Source organism: Symphodus melops (assembly GCF_947650265.1).
Source record: "Symphodus melops genome assembly, chromosome: 20".
NCBI lineage: Eukaryota > Metazoa > Chordata > Actinopteri > Labriformes > Labridae > Symphodus > Symphodus melops.
Genome location: NC_136710.1, coordinates 10403842 through 10426236, shown reverse-complemented (window position 1 = coordinate 10426236; position 22395 = coordinate 10403842). Strand labels below are relative to the sequence as shown.

At 40.3% G+C, this 22395-nt stretch overlaps 2 protein-coding genes across 4 annotated transcripts in view; both read right to left on the bottom strand.

The window, feature by feature from the left end:
- LOC306841122 (insulin receptor substrate 1-B) overlaps positions 1–3237 on the bottom strand; it is a 46307-nt gene extending 43070 nt beyond the window's left edge. Inside the window, exon 1 of the mRNA XM_079370794.1 lies at positions 2236–3237. Coding sequence (XP_079226920.1) covers positions 2236–2584 — 349 coding nt within the window. The 5' untranslated portion in view covers positions 2585–3237. The remainder of the gene's footprint in view (positions 1–2235) is intronic.
- Positions 3238–4505: 1268 nt separating this feature from the next.
- Positions 4506–19488, bottom strand: agfg2 (ArfGAP with FG repeats 2). 3 transcript variants are annotated; one of them, XM_079371337.1, is made up of 15 exons: positions 18971–19059; positions 18641–18713; positions 18089–18182; positions 16691–16806; positions 15410–15554; positions 14910–15030; positions 14712–14816; positions 13538–13570; positions 11159–11407; positions 9541–9613; positions 8260–8303; positions 7892–7981; positions 7237–7350; positions 6477–6547; positions 4506–5463 (listed from the first exon to the last, which is right to left on the bottom strand). In XM_079371337.1, the coding sequence occupies exons 3-15, from the start codon at positions 18140–18142 to the stop codon at positions 5416–5418; spliced, it is 1263 nt and encodes a 420-aa protein (XP_079227463.1). In that variant the 5' UTR covers positions 18143–18182; positions 18641–18713; positions 18971–19059; the 3' UTR covers positions 4506–5415. The 3 variants fall into 3 exon arrangements, with proteins under 3 accessions (XP_079227463.1, XP_079227461.1, XP_079227462.1); XM_079371335.1 differs by lacking the exon at positions 18641–18713 and having other exon boundaries at positions 18971–19488; XM_079371336.1 differs by lacking the exons at positions 13538–13570; positions 18641–18713 and having other exon boundaries at positions 18971–19487.
- Between the last annotated feature and the right edge of the window lie 2907 nt (positions 19489–22395).

Here is a 22395-nt window from a genome sequence, read left to right as displayed (position 1 = left end):
GTGTGTGTGTGTGTGTGTGTGTGTGTGTGTGTGTGTGTGTGTGTGTCCTCATTTCAAGTATGAGCAGAAAGTGTGCAGCACATACCACAAGAAAACTCCTGCCACTGCCAGCGTGAGAGTTTACACAGCAGCCGGCCGCAGTCTTTTGTCATTGTCAGAGAGGCTGATTTACAATTGAAACCCAACTCTGGAAGTGACAAAAAAAAAAAAGGGAGACCAAAGGCGGACTGGACCAGTGGTTAAGATGGTTGTGCCACCAGCTGGGTTGTCTGATAACCTTGAAGAGTTCTTTGGGTAGCAAATCAATTTGGTGGTGCAAATCGGGCATCAAAATGTTTTAGTAGCCAAAGAAATATACTTGATTTTTTTTAAAACAGCGACCTAGTATGCAGAAATGATCAATATTATGGCTGCCGATAAACATTTCTGATGTAGAGCAGAACAGAAGAACTTCATGGCCAATAACATGTTAGCAAACGTCAGAGAGTAAGCTAACAGCGCACATCAGCAGTGCGCTACTAGCAGGTCAGAGCTAGCAATTAGCTTTCTTATGACATTGAATTTAGGACGTGGTTTTGTAATATTTAGAGTATCAAAAAGTCAACTTAAAAAAGGTTATATGTTAACATGTTTCTTAAATAGGGTTATGTGTTATTTATGTTTCTGTGGCTCAGAGACAGCACTTAACTGACCTAACAACGACGTTAGCTTAATTTGATGCTCGATACAACTTTATTGGCCAGATATGTTTAACACACAAGGACTTTTACTTCAGTAGACTGCTCTCTCTGTACAATTGTTAAAATGAAATATTAACAATTAACTAAAAATATAAACAAGTAATTAAAGACGAATATGTACAAGACTAAATAAGAGTGGTGCAGTGGTGAGTAGAGCAAAAGGCTTTAAAGTCATGACTTTTTAACTGTCATTATACAATCTATATAGAATTATATCAGGTTCATGGCACGGCACGCTTTCACCTATTACTCAAGTCTGAGTCTAAGAATCAGCCGGGGTTTTTGGGAAACTACCCTTCACATATATACACTTATCAAAGAGTAGTTTGTTTGAACTTGGTACAGAAACAATGAAATGTCCTCCTGGTTTGCGTCTCAACTCAAACATCTGTCGACTCATTTTCTCTTGGAAACGACTCAAACACACACAAACGCAGACCAAGTTGTCTTAAAAGCAATAAGAGGAAGCCAAAAGTCTTGGCACCAATTCCAAATGAGAAATAAAGTCTCCCTAATGCACCTGTCAATCAGCCAACATTTCTGTGCAGCAGAAAATAACTGACCCTTAATTCAAATGAACACACGCATTGCAAAATGGGTTTTATAATCAGAAGGTACTGACTGAGAAAGACCTTTACCCTCATATATTCTGTAAGATTGCGTCATTTGTTGGTGTAAAGAGGGTTGAGGGGGTTTAACAGGTGATTTAAAGTTGCCTTGCTCTGGATTATTACTCTGACAGCTGTGTTTACCCAGTGGCTGAGGGACAGCATTTAAGAAAATGCGTGATTTTATTTTGGAGGGATGGGAGTTGCTGCCATTATTAAAGGCTGAGATACATACTCATTACCAGTCCAAGACATATGAAAGATTGAACAATGAAGCTGTCAAAGTATTGACTGGTTTCGGGGACCTTTCCTCTCCTCTTATGGGATCAATGTGTGATGTAATATTGCAGTGTCAGCAGGAAAGCAGAAAGTAAACACAAGGACAGGGTGTGTTTGGGCAGTTGGGAAATAACTCGCACACAGCTGAGGCCACAGAAGAGAGAAACTTAGTAAAGTCTGGAGGAGAGCTGGGAACAAATATCTTGAGCTGACACCAGTATGATAAGGACTGGTGGGGGGAGAGGATAAGCTTAAAGGTGCATGTTTACACGCACCAACCCGTCAGAGGCCAACAACTCCAAGTGTTAAAAGATAAACAGTGCAGCTTTATATTCTAACCACTTAAAAATGCGAAGGGAGAACACCCAAAGGCAGAGACACAAAGTATGTAAACTTGGCTTGTGGAGCTTTAATTGTTTTAAAACAAACCCTGCATTATTATCCAAAGCACCGGAATGAAACATGTCCCGATCTGCAGTGCGCTTTACTCCTGCCACGTTTCTGCTCTCGTGCAGGAGCCTCATACAGTATTGAGTGTGTGCATGCATGCATAAGAGCGTGCACGTGCGACTGTCTTATTTTTTTTTATTAAAAAGACTCTTGCTTACTTTTGCACTGAAGCTCCACCATGGCCTGGTACCACTCGTCCTGGTCCGCTTCGTTCTCAGCGGCGATGGCGAAACTCTCGGCCCGGGTGTACAGCACGATCATGTGCTTGTTCTTGGAGTCGGCCCGCTTGTTGATGTTGAAGCAGGTCTCCAGAGCGACTGCTTTCTTAGGGACGGGGGCCTTACCGCGGAATTTCTTCTCGCTCTCGTAGTACTCCAAGCGGGCCGGGCCACGCTCCGAGGCGGCGCGGAGCACGAAGTACCGCCGGTGCATGGACTTCTGCTTTCGGAGGTAGCCGCTCTTTCGCACGTCCTCGCAGCTCTGCTGCTCGACTGCTTGGCTCTCCATGACACCCCAAATGTCTCCTTTCGCTCCCCGAAGAACAAACGCGACCTATTTGATGTCTTCTGATATATTTCTGCAAAGTTTAGAGAGGTGATTCAAACATCCCCGGGCTCCGCTCCCCTCCCTCTCTCCCACATAAACGCAGGCATGTGAGAGGGGAGGCAGGGGTCGCTTCGGGTTGCTTACACCGAGAGTCCGGGAAGTTAAAATTAAACAGTTGGTGGCTGCAACTCTGCTCAGTTTCCTTCTTCTTTTCGGGGTTCTCTCTCTCTCTCGCTCTCTCTCTCTCTCTCTCCTGCAGACGGTCCAGCACAAGTTTTTCAGCCGCACACAAGCGAGCACATGCGCTGCAGCTCCCCACTACTCCCCACTACTATCAGTGTCTGAGCGCTTTAATCCATGTACCGCACATCCCAGAGGACAGGGAATGTCCCGCTGCACGCTGCCTTACGCGGTGTGGTAGTCTGGCCACCCAGCCCTGTCCTGCTCCTTGCTCAGCTCAGCTCAGCTCGGCGAGGTTGTGCCTCGGGTCCCGCTGCTGTAGTGTTGAGAGGAGCGGAGCAGCTACCGTGGAGGAGCAGGCTGTCACTCACCGCCGTACTCTGGAACACGCGTTCAAGGACACAGCCCGAACTCGGAAACCTGAGCTCCCCTCACACAGTCCAAAACATTTATCTTATGTTATCGCGGGGAATTTTTGTGAAATATTGTAATAAAGCTATTTTTATATAATGCAAATGTGTTTATATATATTACTAAATAATTATTATACAGGGTCATTTATACATGTAATAGCAGTAAAGATATATGTCTCTGAAGGAAAGATTTGGGAAATCACTGGTTTTGAGATTCTTTTAAATGAATGTAGCTGAATGTCAGAAGTCTTTACTAGAATATCAGGCTTAATAAGACTACAAAATAATCATTTTTTTCCTGCTCTGTTAAAATAAATGTTCATGCACATGATAAATATATTGCATTTAAATGTTCTATCGCAACTTCTTACTAATGTGTTATTTTCAAATATAAATCAATATTATCTGCCCTTTGTACTGATTTAGTTGTCCACATTTATAGCAATTTCATTTCATGTTAGGCTTTCATTTGGGAGCAACTTAAATAAGTACTTTGGTTTCCCACAACCCGTGAAAGCCGCATCCCTTCCAGTGTGTGGAGTAAGATTTCTCACTTGGGTCCACCGTGTTCTATTTATTGTGAAAATCCCCCTCTGCCCTATTTTCATATGAGAATATTTCCCCTTCAAAAGCACCAACAGAGACCTTTTCTGCATCAAATATTTCATAAATAAACATTTATGATATATTTAATTATATATTGACGATAAACTCATCAGATCCTGTTGTAATTGAATGTTCATTGATTGATCCAGAATACCGCACAAACCGCAGAGTAAACTGCTGTAATTGATAACACGAGAAATATTTCTACTACTAAATATTGTGATTGTTATCAGTCTGGTCGGCTGAGCAGTGAATCCATCTGTCTGGTAATGGTAGCTGTAATAAATAAAACTGCAAAATACCTTTAAGACACACATTCAATAGTCACGTTTTAGAGGAGGATTCATTTTGAATCCAAAATTGCTATAAATCTTTCAAAGGGGTCTAAAAATAGTCCTCCTGAAGCCATAAAAGGTTTCTATATTTGTACTATATCCTTATGCAGTATCTATGTTATGTAATATGCATCAGTAAGTAACCTTGTGCACGAGGTCGGGGGAAAGTAAGTATCACGCGCCCCCTGCTGGTTAAATTAATCAGTACAGCATTTTTTAGAAGCCTTTCTCAACGAACACGAAGAGTAAAGTTCACATTTAGCTTGCACATCAGTTAGGTGGACATACATTTATCACATTTGCAAAAAAAAAAAAAAAAAGACAACGAAAAAAACAACACCAAGAGTCTTAAGAAGCAACAAATTGATTTTATGAACATGAATACTTGTCAATACAAAGACGTGGTTACATGAATGTCTTCTTTTTTTGTTGGCAAAAAAAAAGAGAAAAAAAAAAAAGAAAACAAACTTGCCTCCATGTCAATCAAATAAACAAACAGAAGAACAAGCGAGAAACATTTTGGTCCGGTACATGAAGCAATGATGTTTTTTTATATAGATATATACATTTTTAGTAATTGTAACATTGCTTTTTACATTCAGTAGCATCTCCTTTTAGCCCTCAAAGCGCATGCAGCCTTGGAGTGGAAAACATAGACATCTCCTTAAAAGAGGAAATAAACAAAACAGTGACGAATGCAAACATGTTCCACGTACACACTACAGAGAGAAGCTCAAATTGTCTCTCAATTCTAATTCTCATGCATCAGGAGGCGTTTAAGGCTGTTTTAACCATCTGTGAAAACTCTGTCAACTTTCTTTTTCCTTTCTAAACTGAGACAAACGCAAATGAATTTACCGGCGACAGGTTTTTATGCACTTTCTAAGCAGGAGATGAAATTAAAGTAGCAGCAGGAGCAGCAACGTGTGTGTGTTTCTGCAAAAATCATAGAGGCGTCTTTTTCCTCGTGACTCCCACAGAGCCCTGAGGTGGCGTCTACTGGCACACAAACACCTTTTAGACATATCGACAGCAGGAGGAAGGGGAGCACGCTCGCTCACGCATACATATTAATTTCATAATTACATTCACACCTTTCCCCCCCCCGCCCTTTAACAGACACGTAAACACAGACAGAGATAGAGGAGAGAGACAGGAGGGGGAGACGAGAGGAGAGGAGGGGATGAAAATACTCCAAAGGCATTGAAATGGCAGCGACTCCTCAGGTTCACACCTTCCTCGGTTTCCCAGGGAGGGATCAGATGAAAGGATTCCGCGATGTTCCTCGGCTCGGGTAAACATTCCCCTGAAAGACAGAGTGAGAAAGAAGTAGAATGGACTTTAATACACTTCTTACAGTGTTTAGGAAAAAAGAAACTGCGAAAATACAAGAAGTCCCCTCTCTTAATTTACTTTCACCCCTCCTGAAGTACACATAAGGCCTTATCAGATGTTTTCTACGCTCCTGAAAATGTCCTGGCTTTTGTCCAGGTGGGGTCAATGTATGAACACAAACAGTTAGGTTAGTTCATCCTGACTTTTTTTCCCCTTCAAGCCACCAAGTACAGTGTTTGTATGAAGTCACAAGGAGGGTGTGTGAATGCAGCAGGTCGTAGTCTGGATTATTCATCTTGTGTGAGTGGACGGGGCGATGACCCCCCACTGTTTCGCTTCTTCATTCTCTTTACCTTTCACCTCATTTGCCTGAATAGTTTCTCCAATAGTTGAGCTTGTGTAGTGGAAATGTTCTAAGATATTTGGCAGGGTATTAACGTTTTCAGCTGATTATGAAACTGAAACTGTCTGAAGATGTGTTCTCTTCTAAAGGCACCAGCTGCACTTTCTTCCAGCAAGGCTAGATCTGCCACCTGCTATGAAAATCACAATTATTTATGTACCCCGCATGCCCCTACCAATTAGACAACAGATGTGTGATTTCATGGCACTATTGGTTGGTGTGGTCGATGATTTGAGGGGGGGGGGGGTTACGCAATAGTCACAAAGGTACAGGACAAGATTGGCAAAGAGATAAATGACCTCGTTTTTTCTAAAGAGGCAGCCAAAATCAGCTCAGCCCATTTGTTTACCCACAAACAGCTATGTTGGCTGCCTCCTCCTCCCTCCTTCCTAAGATGTGAATAAATCTGGGAGGTGAATGTGTAAAAGGGAAGTTCCTTGCAAATATTAAATCCTGAGTGTCCCAAAATGATCTTTAACATTTCAGTAGTTCCTGTTAAAAAAAAAAAAAATTTAAAAAAAGGGACTTTGAAAACACTATCGCAACAACAACAACTATAATTGGCAAGGCATTGAACGCACCGTGAACGGGTTCACCGACATGGGTCGAGGGACTTTGGACTGAGAGTCAGGCGCAGGAAAAGAGGCAAAGCCTGAAAAACACAAAACAGAAAAATCATTTCCAGAGATGTGAGGACTGAAGGCTGAAAGTGCAGACGAGCAGCAGCAGCTCTATTCTGTGTGAATTAGTATTCCTGAGGCGAAGCGAGTGGTCACTGTTGAAATAATGAAATGTTTGAGGCGTGCCGGCGCCTCTCAGCTCCTCTGTGTTTGATGTGCAGCCTGAGCATGACAGTACAACTCAAACTGGTAGCTCCATCTCTACAGTGTGCATGCACACTATACAGGCTTTTTACTGTCCATCATGTGAAGTCAAATATGTGCAGACATTCATTGTGATGACAGAGGATGTTTTTTTTAATGATTTGATGACCACACGACTTTCATTTAGCAGCAGCATCATGAGGTTAAAATATTACACTTTTTATTTTGAACGTCTAAAAGAGAAATATTTGATTTAAATTGATGGGAGCCACCTATGACCCTGATGATTTGGTGTTTCAACAGTCATAAGAACTTATTCTTATTTTCATATACTCTGTCTGTGCTTAGAGCTGAATATTTATCGTTTACGCCGCTTATTTTAATAATGTTTCTAAAAGACTTCAAAAAAAATTCAAAAGGTGTTAACCTATTTCAAGGCACATTATTGGTTCATTAACACACTTCCGTTATAGAAGTTTTCTACACACACTTTAATAATCGCTTTTATGAACTTTACCGTTGGCTTCCTGGTTGCCAGCTGACTCATGAGGAAATGCATTCTGGGAGGCTGGTGCTGGGAAGGAGGCGGACGGAGGAAACACAGAGGTGGGCGATGTGACAAACGAGTCACCTGGAGAAGACACACACACACACACACACAGTTACATCAGATACAGTTATAATGTTAAAAAAAAAAAAAAAAAAAAAAAAAGGCCGTTAGCGAGACAATCACAGAGAAGAGTTTTCGTTTTTTTCTATGGAGGCCCGGAGCTGACACGAGAAGTAATGAGCTACAGGAGCGGTCCCATAGAAACTGAATACATCAATAAATGAGATCATTTAATAATTCAAAATGAAGCTGCAGGAGGAGTGCTGCAGTAATACTGAAGCTGTAACTCACTAAAGTTCAGCTGGAGAGCTGAGGGGAACGTGAACAGAACGAGAAGTTTTCAGTACTCGTAAATATTACACGTTAGCTTTAGTTTAAACTTAAGGAGGTCTTCAAAAGGAAGTTACAGGCTTCACATGCTCAATGTCTGTGTGTTTTCTTGACACATTTTAGAAGTGAATTACACAGCTATCCTAGTTTAGACCTGGAGCCATCCATTTGTTGTGACCTTTTTCCCATGTAGATGTTTAATGGCTGAAGGCCCCTCAAACACGAGTCTCACCTCCTGAAGCGTTGCTGAAGGGGTTACTGGGGGAGAGGGCAGGGGGCTGCTGGGAGGTCGCCGAGTTGGAGCTGAACGGGTTTGGGAAATCTGAGACACACAGGGAGAGGGAGAGAGAGAGGGAGAGAGAGAGAGGGAGAGAGAGAGAGGGAGAGAGAGAGAGAGGGAGAGGGAGAGGGACAGAGAGAGAGAGAGAGGAGATAACTCACAGTTAGTGTTGGTGCATTCCTGCCTGTTCAGACACACTGCTCTGATCCCCACACATGCATCCTAATTAAGAAGAGTCATGCAGCTTTAAAGAGAAGGAGCTGCAGGTAAAAACGGAGCAGCTGAGCAGCAGGATCAATGCAGTCGTGCTCGGTACTTACTGGCAAAGGTTTGGGAGCTGGAGACTGTATCGACACCAGGGGAGCTGGGGGAAAAAAGAAAATAAAACAGAACACAGCCTTGAACACGCTCCACAAACAGTCCGATCTTAAATAACCTCAACCAAACCAAACTAGAAACTAGTGTTACGCTTTCAATAAAAAGGCTAAAGCTTAAAGTGGAGCTTAAAAATGAAATAATACAGGCTGAATATCAAAATGACTTTCAAAGAGAAAAATAAAAATGTATGCATTACAAAAGTTCAACATGTAAAGGTAGAGCAAGAAATCATGTCAAAGCACTTTTCATAGGAAATCTAAAACACACATGAAGCAACAACTTTTATTTTTTTTTTCTAAAGGAGGAACTTCAAACATCATGTCAAAATAAAAGCTCACAATCGCAAACCTCCCCAACGGAAACACAGCACGACAGAAAGAACTATATGAGGTTTGACCAATGGAGAGCGTCTCTGTTACTCTGAAGGGGAACAAAACACTTTGTTTAAACACTCGGTGACCAGTCTACGCTCATGTACCACGAGAAATGGTAGAGATAATGTGAATCTAATCTCATTTTAAAAATAAAAAGAAACCAGACTGAATTGACTGACTATTCCTGTCTCCTGTTTTTATTGTCTTAATAATACATTTCCTACCCTTCTTTTGTTATTGTACAAAAACAAGTGACTTCATGCCGTCGATCTCTTTTTTGTGTTACAGCTGTTTTGTAACAGATATTGTAAAATGTTGTTCTACTGATGTGTGCTTTCCTGTCATCACTTCCTTTTTCTCTTTGTGCCTTGTTTTTTTATGGAGTTGTTGTTGTACGATTGAAGTCGTGAATATACATGATTAAAGTCAAATAATCACCAGATTAAAGCCATACATTTAAGTCAGTGTGGTTCTTACTTTCAGAGAAGCCCCAGATTCTTACAGTATCTTTTCAGCGTACTTAGAAAATGTGATGCGGATGTGACAAAAGCATGTGTAGTTTCATATCTGCACTAGTAAAGCCCCAACACGTCAAGGGGATATTTTGAGAACTTGTCAAAATGTTGTTTTAAAGCAGGTCATTTCACACAGAGTTAATACCCATTCAATCTGTGTTACAGTCTACACAAGGAAGTATTATCACATACATCCTTTTCCTAAAAGCCATATAGCTATAACAAGGGGTTTTTCTCCCTGTATGTGGCCCTGATACTCCTTTGTAGTTGTTGTGTACTTAAAGAAATAATCACAATAGACAATAATCAGAGCTGAATTTCTCTCCTACTGTACCTGGCAGGAGTTGAGCTGGAGGAGAGCCTGTTTCCAAAGAGGGTGCTGTACTGTGGAGGCCCTGCAGGGGGAGCTGTGGACAAACATTTCAGACAGAACTCAACATAACCACGGGGCTTTACTGAGATTTCATGAAGAGATCAAATGCTGCTTCAATAAGCCAGAAATGTGCATAAAAGAAAATCTAACAAAGAGCTCAATGGGTTGATCTCGAGCATTTAAATCATCAGAGAACAAATCCCCTGAATAAAATATGTGTTGGACTTGATATGAAGAGAGAGAGGGGGGGGATCAATAACCTCATTACGGTAGCAGCCGGGGAGGCTTCGATGAAGAACAACAAAGCTTGTTGTCAAAAGCTCGAGGGTTTCTCACATGAGTCCTGAGCGTTAAAACCAGCGTCTCACTTGTTAAACGAGTACAGCTGATGTTTTTGAGAGCATATCAACAAGGTCCTTTGAATAAGACTGAGCATGATCCAGAGCAAACACAATGAGCATAATTCAGCAGCTAAAAGCCTTGGTATTTGGAGTAAGGATGTTATGTAACCTTGTTGAGCTGTGACACTCTGCATCACATGCACATTTTAACTCTCACCATATCTGTGCATGAACTTGTTGTGGAAGTATTCAAGTCTTAAGATAAGTGCAAATTCAACTAAGTGACCTTTTCCTTTTTTTTTTCTTTTTTACAAGAAAAGGTTCTTTAATCCACTGGTCTAGCCTCTGGACCCACCACCAACTACCTCATGAAGAAATTCAAACCCAAATTTCAGATTTTTCTTTTTTTTTTAACCAATCAGAGACACGAAGTGAAAATAAACATGTTTTGAAGAGCTTACTAAACTTTTTGACACAATGTGTTTTCAATGCACACATTCGCGACCCACTGAAAATTGCTCAGCGACCCACTTTTGGGTCTTGACCCACCAGTTGAGAAACATTACTTTAATCAATTTTCTACCTCCGTTTAAACAGTAAAATGTGCACAAAATAACTCAATCTGCAAAACAAAGTGCTCTGGTAAAGAGATCTTTCAAATTGTGAAGTATTTCCTCTTCCTTTTTGTGATTCATTAAGTCTAGAATAGGACAATGTGGTCCAAACAGAAGCACAGGCTTATATACAGTATTAGCCATAATGGACTAATCTGCTGATTATAACGTTGTAAAAATGTACAAAAAAAAAAAAAGTTGTAAACACTTTTGAAAAATGTTGCTTACAATTTCCCAGAGCACAATAGTAAAGTGTTGAATTTTTTTTCTTCTAATTTACACTCCTTATACTGCTTATGTTGTATAATATTTACAAATATAAATAAAGAAAAGTTTCTTTGAAAATTACTGAATCTATTAACTGATGGTCATGGTACTTTGATTTCCTTTTGATCGACTAGCACAGCTCAATCCCCTACTTTTATTTTAATTGTAAGGGTTCAAAGGCCAAAAACATGTTTAATGTACCTTAACTTGTAAATTAAACAAAATTGAGGAGCGTTTTCATGTCTAAATTCTTAATCTGAAAAGTGAAAAGCTATTTTACGATTGGTAATGTAGTAGAGTGTAAGTACAGAGTAAAAGGAAGCATTATCACAAAAACAGCATCTCCTATCCACTGACCTGTGCCTACTGGCGGGTCGGAGAACACGCTGTCCAGATGTGACACTGCGGCGTATCTGTCCTGGTGGTTGGAGCAGCTGACCTGGGACGTCGTCGTCTGACCGACGCTCCCAGACTGTGGCTGCTGCTGGGACAGAGACTGAGGCAGAGACTGTGTCTGAGGGTGGCTCAGGCCTCCGAAGTCAACGCTGATAGACTTGGGGAAAGCCCTGAAAGGCCCCGTGACTCCTGAGGCAGATACTGTTCGACCTGCGGGCAAGACACCAGAAAGAGATTCAGTACAAAGACAGTCCAGGAGAGCATTTCTTACTTCCTTCAATATTTGGAGCTTTCAAACCTGATCCATTAACAACAGTTAGTTTAGAGTTATAGCCCAGTATATGGCCTGATTATACACACCATGAAGTGGTAAATAACTTCATGCAGTAAAGAATGCATATCAATTTAAGCAATACACTCAAGAACATGTTATCTAAGAGGTCATTCCACAAAAAGGAGGAGTGAACAACAATTAAAATCATGTTTTCCTCTTGAATATGTTTAAATGTACATTTGATTGTAACAACTGTCCAACACAAACTCATGGTTAAGACCACTGAAAAGTAAAAAAAAAACTGAAGAAAGCCTTTCTCTTCCAGTCAAAGACCATTTAGAAGCTGCTCTCTAGCCCCTGATCATCTCACGCAACCTTTATCAACTCAATCAACTGAAGAAGATCATGGGATGTAATCCAAAGCCCAAGAACTGGGGACTAACAGATTAAAACGGACTGAAGTGATATTGTTTTCTCAGCTGCTGTTTCAAAGGTCAAGCACAGACTGTGGACCTCACGTGGAGAAAACAATCACAGCAATCTCCCCATTACGTACATTTGGCAACAAGTTTAGAGGTTTCCTTGGCATCACGACATTCATTACCACATGACGTTTGCCAGGTTGTGAAGGAGAGGCTGATGTTGAAATACTTTTTTTTTTTTTTTTAATCTTGAGAACTTCTCCTTCCTGTTGGGTGGTTAGTCAATTCTTGACTTTGGAAACAGCAAATGAGGACAAAATACACAGCAAAGTAATTCTTTAGAGCCTTCTGTAATATTTTTAACACCTTAAAGTGCAAAAATCTTGTTTTATGACAAGACTAAATCAAACTTAATCTGTGGAGGAAGATCATGCCGTCAAATTGGGAGCTATAAAACGGCAACTGAATAAACCATGAGGTGAAAATGTTTTTCAACAGACCTAAACAAATCCAGGGGAACATGTTTGAGAAACAGGGCGCTTAAATGCTAAATCTAGATTATGTCATGAACACGTTATTCTGGCATATATTAATTGATCTTAATGGTGTTTATGATAAATCTAAACTACAAATATATTGGTTTTAGAGGCTTTGATTCAGAAAAATTCCATCAAGAACTGCAATTAATCTCATGCTGTTAGAACATTTCCATGCTCTGGGGCTCGTGATAAGCAGGGCTGGCTTTACATAATTAGCATGAACAGTTGTTGGGGTTAAGCATCGGCATAAACAGTAAAGGAAAAGCAGCAGGTTAACAAGTTCTGGGATAGTTTTTTAAGCACCAACCACAAAACACAACTACTAGAGGGTAACAAGGCAGAAAATAGGATCACTGCAGTTAGCAAGCAAACATTAGCCACAAAGCATGCTAGCATTAGCCGATAGTGTTAGCATGGAGATATAAATGAAAATGTATGTTGTTGTTGTTGTTGTTTTTAAAATACATTTTCTCAACTAAGGCGTCATTGACAGAGAGCAGACTTCATGTGAAAAATTATCTATATGAAGCATGCGACCGTGAAGCTGGCTATTTTTGGGATATGATTATACAGGCTAGTATTGCAAGGCTAGATATTTGCTTATCTTTGCTAGCACGCTTGAATTTGGGAGTACTTGTTTGGGATGTAAATGTATATTGTGGGAATACAGCTGCGTCCTACATACTTTTTAAGTGCTTCAACACCAACGTGGCGAGAAATATCAGCGGCCCTCTCTCTGCTGATGGGGGCAGCAGCTTAGCTAAAAATAGCATTACTTGAAGCTGGTTCTTTTTTTCTTTCAGGGAACAGTGTGTGTCTCATTGACCCTCCCAGGCTTTATATTTGGACTTTGAAGTGAGAAAACCTGGGAGATGAAGAAAATGATGGACCCAAATATCAGCGAGTGACACAAGCAAGGGAGCTTTATGATTATAGAGCACTGTGTCGTCAGTCAAATGGTTTAAAATAAAGGTTTTCTAGCGCAGTCAAGAGCAGCAGGGCTCCAAGATTAGGTGTCTTATTATGAATGACACAGCATGGAAGAGCTTATTGATCCCAGCCATTCAGCACACACTCAAATGCAGCTGTTGGTGCTGTGTCTTACCTAAAGTGAAGTGGTTTTTGAAAGTGCTACTGGCTAAGAGGTCGGGGAAAGAGGACAGTGAGATAAAACAGAGACAGAAAGAAGGAGGAGGGATACATTAAGAGAGAAAAGAAATGCCATTAAAAAAGGAATTTGGTGTGACTGGGTGAAGATATGGAGCCATTTAAGATGAAACATGATAGGGTAAAAAAAATGTTTTTAAAATACTGTCATGAAAATTGCCTGAAAGCTAATTTGTTCCCTTCTTTTGTCCTTCTCAAAGTGACACTTTGGGGCAGCAGTGATGAGTAGAGAGCCAAGTTAGAATCAGTGAAAAAAAAGTACACTTTCTTGACAATTAAAACACCCTGCACTGACAAATTGAACAGTTTGAGCCCCTTGGAAGAGATGAGAAAAAAGTGTAGTACGAATTATTTATCTATGTAATTGCATCAGCTTTCTTAAAAGGAGCACTGTGGAGCACTGTGCTCATAGATGTCAGAAACTGTATAGTCCTGAAAATTTTGTTGTCCGATATTATCAGTTGATTTGGCCAAAAGCAGATGTATCCATACATGCATACAAGATATGGTTGAAAATATGTAATTATGATCTTATTCCTCAATAATTTGCTTGAGAAGATAGAATTTCTTGCAAAGCCACATCAAAATACACACAGACACCATCCTATATCGATGGCATATTAGCAATGAGAGAACTGCTCCTTGCCACTAAATTCAGAAGTCATAAACCTATTAGGTTCTTCAAGTACAGTACTTGAATTTATGGAAGTATAGACCCATGTCATCCAATACGGTGTGTGATTTTTTTATGGACAATTAGCCCAACAGGCAGTTTAGATTAAGCTAGAGAATCAATATTGTGACATTGTTTCACCTGTAGGTGTGATCCAGTCGCCAGACAGTTTTTAACTAAAACAATCCCTCAGTAGGTGGCAGAGGTATTAACACAAACAGTTGAAGGCTATATCAGAAGTTTTTATCGCACTGTATACTCCTTTTCCTACTGTAACGTGTATTATTCCTAAAATATTTCCACATATTAGATATTTGTGGAATGGTTAAAATGCAAATGATTAATGAAAGAACCTGTAAGTATTCTTAATCTGAAAACACAACAAAATATATCTATCACTCTTATTGTCTAAAAGGAAAGAGTGGTTAATGGGACACACCTGAGGGCCGTGGGAGGGCAGGGAAGGAGGGGGTGTGGCTTTGAGCACCCAACACCGATGACAGAGAACCTGGCCGCTGTCTTTCAATCCCACACAGTGTGGGATCTATATCAGAGAGAAGCAGAGAGCAAAAAGGTGAATGCATCGATCAATACAGTCCAAAAATATCAACTCCTCTGATGCAGATTGACCTCTGACCTTTCAGAGGGGGGTCTCTGAAGCTTTGGGAACGTGACGGCCGAGCGGTGAACACATCCGTCCGCATGTCGGCGGGCGAGATTGCAGGATTTCGATCCCAGGATGGCATCTGGGCCTGAGACTATGGAACAAGAGATGGAGAGAAAGAAGCAGATGGGAGGTGGAGGGAGACATAAAGGCAGAAAAAAATGAGTCTCTTTCATGGTTTCTCAATAATTCATAAGCAGAAGCTCTGATGTTAAGTATACCTGGACTGCTCGCTACCCGATCTCTTAGTCTCTATCTCTGTGCGGCCGTGAATTCAGGTTGTCTCTTCACCTTATTCTCGGTTCTTTTTTGGACACTCTTTGAATTACTTGTCTGCTCTCGCTTCCTCTTCTTCTACCACACCTAAACATTTTCTCTTATAAACTCTCATCCTCTTGCTTTCACTGCTGTCCTCTTTACCTTTATCACACCCGCACTCTATCCTTTAAGCACAACCGTTTAAAATCTCTTACCATGGGCCTTGCAGACCTGGCGTTGGGGGGCATGTTATGAGTAGGGGCCTGGCTCGCTAAAGGACCAAGTGAAGGGGGGACAGGCTGGACCCCGGGGCTCCAAGGACCTTCGACATCCCTCCGATTCTTACATTTTGAAAAATGCCTGAAAGAGACAGGCTATTTATTGCTATTTATTTGTTACTAACCAGCCTTCACAACAACACAATTAAAGCTTGATATGTAATCAGTATTCCTCCTACCAAACATCTTGACAGAGAACATTTCAGGGGTCCTGAAACTAAACCTTAATAATGGCTTGTTTTTTTTCAATTTGTATGAGTGGGCATCTCCATTTTAAACAGTGAATGGCTACATTTAGAAAAAACGTCATCAGATGTTGAATGCTACATTGAGTTCAGACATTAAAAAATTAGTCTACAACTGAGTCATAAAATCAACAGACTATTTGTCTCTAGTCATTTAGGACAAAATGTTATTCGTTAAAACTATTTCCTTAAACAAAAACGCCAAAACATGACTAAGCGTATTAAGCCCTCTGTTAATAACAACTCATGCTAGTGCTATTAGCTAGCATCAGCCTACTAAAACACTCATAATATGTTTAACTCGTAAAGTAAATTGCATTCAAGCAGAGCAGCTAAAAGGGTTCAACATCAAGTATTAATGCTCTCTGATGCAGCGATGAGTTGGCAGGTAAAATGTTTAATGCCTAAATTTAGCTTGTAAACAAGCTAACGTTTGCAAACAAGAATTAGCACCTTTCAGCTGTGTCATTTTTTTGACTTTATGATGGGGCTACAGAAGTAATGAGCCAAATACTCACATTCCTATAATAACAATGTTTAAATGTAAATATATGTAAATGTAAAGAAACATATTGAGCAGTCTTGGTCACATAGTTCATTATGTTAGCATGCTAACATGATCCAATTAGCACTTCTTATGTACAGCTTATGCTGATATTATTAGGTTTGAATGCAACACGCCAGAATATCTGACTATCAATTTAAAAAATGTAAGTTTTTTCAATCTAATAATTTAATGAACTGACTCTTTCAGGTGTTTGGACAAGCAATTGGAAGTTACCAAATATAGCTCTAGGAACTTGTCATTTTCTTGAAATTTCCAAAACATTTCGTTTCATTTATAAATTGAAAATGTAATCATGAGTATACTGTTCTGATAAAAGTCTGTCTTATAGCCTACATCTTAGCCTGTAGCTTTACTGCACAGTCAGTCACATAAGTTTGATATTGCACAAATAGCCTTGAAACTCACCACTTTTTCTTTTCATATTTATCCTGAAGGAACTCTTTGAACTTCTGAGAGTCCTTCATGTCGGAGCAGCCGTCCGTCTTTGGGTCAAACACACACAGCCAAGTCCTCCTCCCAACCTAAAGAAACAGACACATTGAAGGATCAGGAAAAAACTTTGAAATCATACTGTTAGATTAGATGAATCACATCAAAATTGGTCAGTGTAAACTCCTTAATAACATTAAACCAACATTCCTGCTTGTTTGACATTTAGTGTCAGAGGATATCTCACAAACAGATGTTTCCCATCAGTGATTCATGTCTGGTTCAGGAGTCAGAGTGTGGCGGCAGATATTACAGCGTATGATTCATGACTCTCCGGTTCACTTTCCAGAGGATCAGAGCAGAGAAAGCTGGAGCATACACACCTCTGCCTCTGCTCACATTATACTTGACTCAAAAACTCACACACAGACACACACAGCCTGTCCTACAGCAAGCTGATAAAATGCACAGCACTTATCTTAATAGCTTGAAACACTTCACAAATTCATTTGTGTGATATAAGCTCCAGAGAGCGTGCTGCCCACGCCAGCAGCTTCCAAAACAGGTTCTGTAGGAAGTCTTTTTCCATCTTTATACTATGTTTCTAATGCATTTCTACAGAAGTTATAAGAAGTGTCTTATGCATAAACTTCATTTTTTAATATCTTTTGGTTTCATGGATATACTTTTTTTTTAAAGCAATAGAGAGAAAATGTGCCTTATTAAAATAAATACAAATAAGAAAATGTTGGTTTCATAGCAGCTGGATGCATCTTAAGCAACACTGGATTTGAGACAAATCTGGATATTCTACAATAAATAATTGTCAAGTTAGCATTTCACAAGTGATTCGATGACTATTACAATAAAGGAATATTAAAGGATAGTAAACATGTTCTCGCTAATATTTTGTGATTTGACTATTAGTCAGACAGAAACACATTAAGACGGACATTTGTCACCGCCCTATTTGAAAACAGTTTGGGAAACAAGTATACGCACACACACACACATACAGGGGAAGTGGATGGTGGTTTGGGTGGGGACAGACATGGCTGCTTCTTTTGTTTCTTGGCTCCATATGAGCTGGCCTGAAAAATAGCGCTACCACAAAGACTGGTTCAAATGGTGAGCCATGAGGGACATTTCATTTTCTGTATACGGGCCAGAGATTTCCTTTATTCAGATCCCCATCAGCTGCTGCAAATGAAGCAGCTATGCTATGAGTTTAATGTGTCTAAAACCTCCGCCTAAAACCAAAACAAATAAAACAAGCTCCACAATGTAAGTGTTTATAATACAAGACAAATTGTTAAGATTTGTTTTTGTGAATGAATGTAGCAGCATTGTCTACATGTTATGAACATCACTCACCTCATTGCCATGATTTTGAAGGAATTCCACCTCCTGTTGTGAGAAGGTTGTCATGGAGATTGACTTGACTCTGTGTGGAGGGTTCAGGCCTCTCCTGGGAGACAGGATAGATGGAGAGACATCATTTACAGTTCCAAAAAAATAAAAGGCAAATAAAAAGAAAATCCCAAGACGTGCAGTGATTCCTCCCCTCTGAGAGAGGACTACTGGGACAGAGCAGGTGGGAGAGGAAATGTTTCAAATGTGACTGTGAATAACAGGGCAGAACCGGTGTAAAATACAGAGCAACATGTTTCCAGAAACCAGATCCTTCTATTTAGTCCATGCTGGGGGGGGACACAAAGTGGAACACCTTGACGAAGGTGTGCAAGACTGCGCAACAGAATGCTGAAACCTCTTCCTGTGGAGTGTGGGGACTACATGCAGAATAAAATGTGACAGCACACACTCACGCATACGCACGCACACACTACGCGCACTAGATAGGAGCCTGGAGAGAGAGCGAGAGAGCGAGAGAGAGAGTGAGAGAGAGAGAGAGAGCGAGAGTCAAACCTGCACCATGACGAAATGAACCGTAACTCAGAGCTGGAAAATGACCAACTATAGCGGTCTGTCGTTTATGAAGCTGTTGGAAGAAACGCATGAGAGAGAGAAAGAGAGAAGCGGACACTGCGTAAATTAATTTATGCACTACATGACGCTGGAAACATCAAGAAACACCCCTGTAAATCTGGCTCTGGGGTGGTGCATGGTGCAATATCAGGCCTGGTACTTTTACTCCTCTGCTTCCATTATGTGTGTGTGTCCTCACACACTGATGCTAAAAATGTGCAGTAAATAATCCCAGGGGGCGCGGCAGGATTTTAAGGGGGGTTCACTCACAGCATTCCGGAGCACGACGTGCAGACGAAGCTGCCCACCGTGATGTCGGTGTAAGTCACCCCGGGCTGGTTGCACTCGAAGCAGTGTTTGTTTACTCCAGACTGGGCCAGCTCGCGGACCTTGCGGGCGCAGATCTCCTGATTGTCCCGGTGCTTTCGGTTCGACATGTTTTTTTTTAATTTCTTTAATCCCCCTGCTTCTTCGCCCCCCGGGGCCTGACTGCCAGCCTGGTTGTGAAGCCGGTGTAACCCTCCGCTGTCCTCCTCCTGCTTCTCTACTACATGGAGCACCTCACGCCCGCATTGTCAGAACGCTTTTATGCGGCTTCACCCTCCCAATGTAGAAGACAGGCACGTCAAGTTACGCACAGGGAGCTGCAAACTTACCGGAAATATGAGGGATTTCCTTCAGAATAAATGTAAAAAACAGGTGGCATTTAGCATAACTGAAGATTGCTTGTCGGCCGACTGTTCTATCAAAAATGTTCTAAAATAGCAGATGGATAGCCTATCTAACATAAAATACATTTATCTCCAATAAATATATGCAGCCAGTAGGTAAAGAAACACACATATTTCTGTGTGTAGGCCTTTTTTGAGTATTCAGCCATGTTTAGACCAGTTAAAGTATTGCAATATAGGCTTACTGAAAATATAGCTTTCTTTTAATATTGCCAGAAAAACTCCAAATCTAATAGGTCTACTTTGAACAATTGCTTGGAATTTGTGTTTTTGTCATTTGATCCAGAAATCATAAAATCTATAGTTGAAAAAGAGATCATAATTGATCATTTACATCTTGTGTTTAAACTTATTAGTTTGGAAATGATTATGCCCCATTGTATCACTTTAGCATGAACATGCTGAACCCATGGCTGGATTTCCTGGGTAAGGCCCTAGGATGTCAAATTGCAAAGATAATATTGTTGTTTGGTTCTGTTTATTAGTCAATATGCACCACATCGTATCATAATGTTATGTCTTGTATTCATCCTGAGCTACAATCAAGGTTGGAAAGTAGGCCAGATGGAGAGTGGAAACAAGGAGGAGAAACAGTTCTAGACTAGATGTGGATGGATGTTGAATTTTGTGGTCAGCACCTTAACCCCTGAAAGACCATGGTTTCCCAAATACTTTTACATTTGAGTAATCTGGAGTATTTTAAAAGACTTTTGTTCGGTTAAAGAAATAATATGTATGGCATATTAAACATTCAAACGATTATTGTCAGGTTGATAAGGTCAGTTTTTTATCCAACGTCCCCCTTTCAAATATATAATTTAAGCATTTTGCTTTTATAAAGGTTAAACGTTTGAAAGTGGTGATGTAGGTTACAGTTGATAACTATAATTTAATGTATGTGTAGGATAACAACAGACTCAGGTATGTGGCTGTTAAAGTTCGTTATAATAAAATATATACTCGTAATACGGCATGCATTGTTTTTAGGTATATCGATGAGTACTGTGAGAACAGGCCATAGTTTTATTTTGAAAAACACATGAGTCGTGATTGTGTGTGTCTAGTTTGACACTTGGACAGATGCGTAGGGAATCTCCTGTCAAAGACAAATAAGAACCTGTCGAGCACACAAGTTTTACATAGCCTCGCAACCGTTTCCTCACTTATTTTCAGCTCATTCTTTGTCGTTCCTGAGTGTGTGTTTCTGCTACGCTGTTTACGCACACGCCCCCCATGTGTTTGTGTTTTGGCGCAGCGCTGCGCTTTGACGCTCCAGCGCGCTCTGGTAAGGGAAAAGCACTTGGACGGGTAGCTCGGGGATGGACAAAGTTAATAAATCAAAAATAGAAGAATACAATGTTTTTTCGGATATGCTATCCTTCGCTGTCACCATCAAAAGCGCAACAGCGTGTTTGTACAACTCGTGGATATTTTTATCTTTTTAAACCTGTTTAACATGGCGATACAAATAATTTTCCCACGGGACTGGCATGTTATTTATTTAAAGTTTTCTCTTTGTCTTCAGAGGAAATCTTGACACTATTTATTTTGATGAGGCAACTTAGCAACGCGACAGAGCCACGAGCTACGCCCTTTCTGTGACGTCTTTGTAGAGTTATGTGAGATGTTTTACTCACTGGCACACAGACAGAAATAGCATCCTCAATGAGGCTGTCAATGAAGGCATCACACTATGTTCACCCTCTGCCGATAGACTCACAAGGAAACAGCTGAAGAAGAGGAAAATAAACTGAAGCCTCATATTGTTTTTGAGATGAGCAGTCAGCCTGTCGTTAAGGTTTCTACTCAGCAGAGGGGGCTACACATCATGTGACTGCCTAATCGATATTTTTCAGTTACACTTGAGTATTACAACACACACAAGCCCAGATAAACAAGCCTGTAGAGCAGCTGCAATTACACTAAGCTCAGCAGTCAACCACAGGCTTTAAAGTGTCTGACTGCAGTCTGTGGAGATGATGACAAAGTGCAAATCTGTTTGTCAATGTTGCTCAACAAACACCTTGTAAATGTTGTTTTGACGTTTTGTAAAAACTGCATGGAAGCCCATGAGTGTAAAAAAAGGAACATTGCCTTTCATTTGATTTATATAAAAATATAAATTATTATATTCCAAATCCTTTTGTTCAGAAATTATTAGTTTTTAGTTAGCATTGTATATTTTTTATTATGTTTCCATGCTCCTGAGTTTGTTTCGAAATTATAGCCAATAAACTCAAGCTGAGAAGAAGGGTCGTTTTGTCACAGACTTCTACTAATTTGGACATCTTTTTCTTAAACATCTTAAACTGCCCCCTTCCGGCCATTAGACAGAACACCGTTCTTATTGGCTGCACTTTTCAAACTCTCCTAGTTTTTTCCATCAATGTTTTTGATTTGGTACCTCACTATTTAAGTCATTACCTCACTTGGTTTTTTAAAAATATAAACTTGCTAATATTTGCCTTATTATGCTATAATGTTTGACTTATTAAACACAACATTTTACTTGGTATTCTAAAGTGTTTTTTTGTTGTTGTTGTTGTTGTTGTTTTGGTAGGAGTGGGCATCCATAGATTTGGCTTCATTAACAGAGGGTGCGATTATAACCAGCCTTCTTCCCACCTCAAATAAGCCAAGGTTGCCAGACAAGAATACACACCCAGTCTCTCTTTCGTCATGAGAAGCGTAAAGCTGCTTCAGTTTCTCACAGTACACGAAAAACAACTGAAGAAAGCGAATGTGGGAGGGAAATATCCACACATTCAACTAAATGATACAGAGTTCAACATTAAATATAAGGGTGAGATTAAAGGTGATTGAAGCAGGCTACATATTTTAATAATTGGGCAGACTTAGTGTAGAGTATACATAAAGGGCTTTACAGTGTAAGTTAACCACTCTTTGGTACTTCAAAACATAAAACCACAATTTGTCATGGGTAAGAAACCCGGAAGTAATGTG

Bases quoted from the DNA above. Each gene is read 5' to 3' on its own strand.
- agfg2 (XM_079371335.1), bottom strand. From the start codon at position 19,137: ATGTCGAACCGAAAGCACCGGGACAATCAGGAGATCTGCGCCCGCAAG. The intron at 14,817-14,909 runs GTCAGAGGTCAA...TCTCTGATATAG, and splicing joins CAGAGACCCCCCTCTGAAAG to ATCCCACACTGTGTGGGATT. The intron at 11,408-13,537 runs GTAAGACACAGC...TCTTGCCCGCAG, and splicing joins CAAAAACCACTTCACTTTAG to GTCGAACAGTATCTGCCTCA.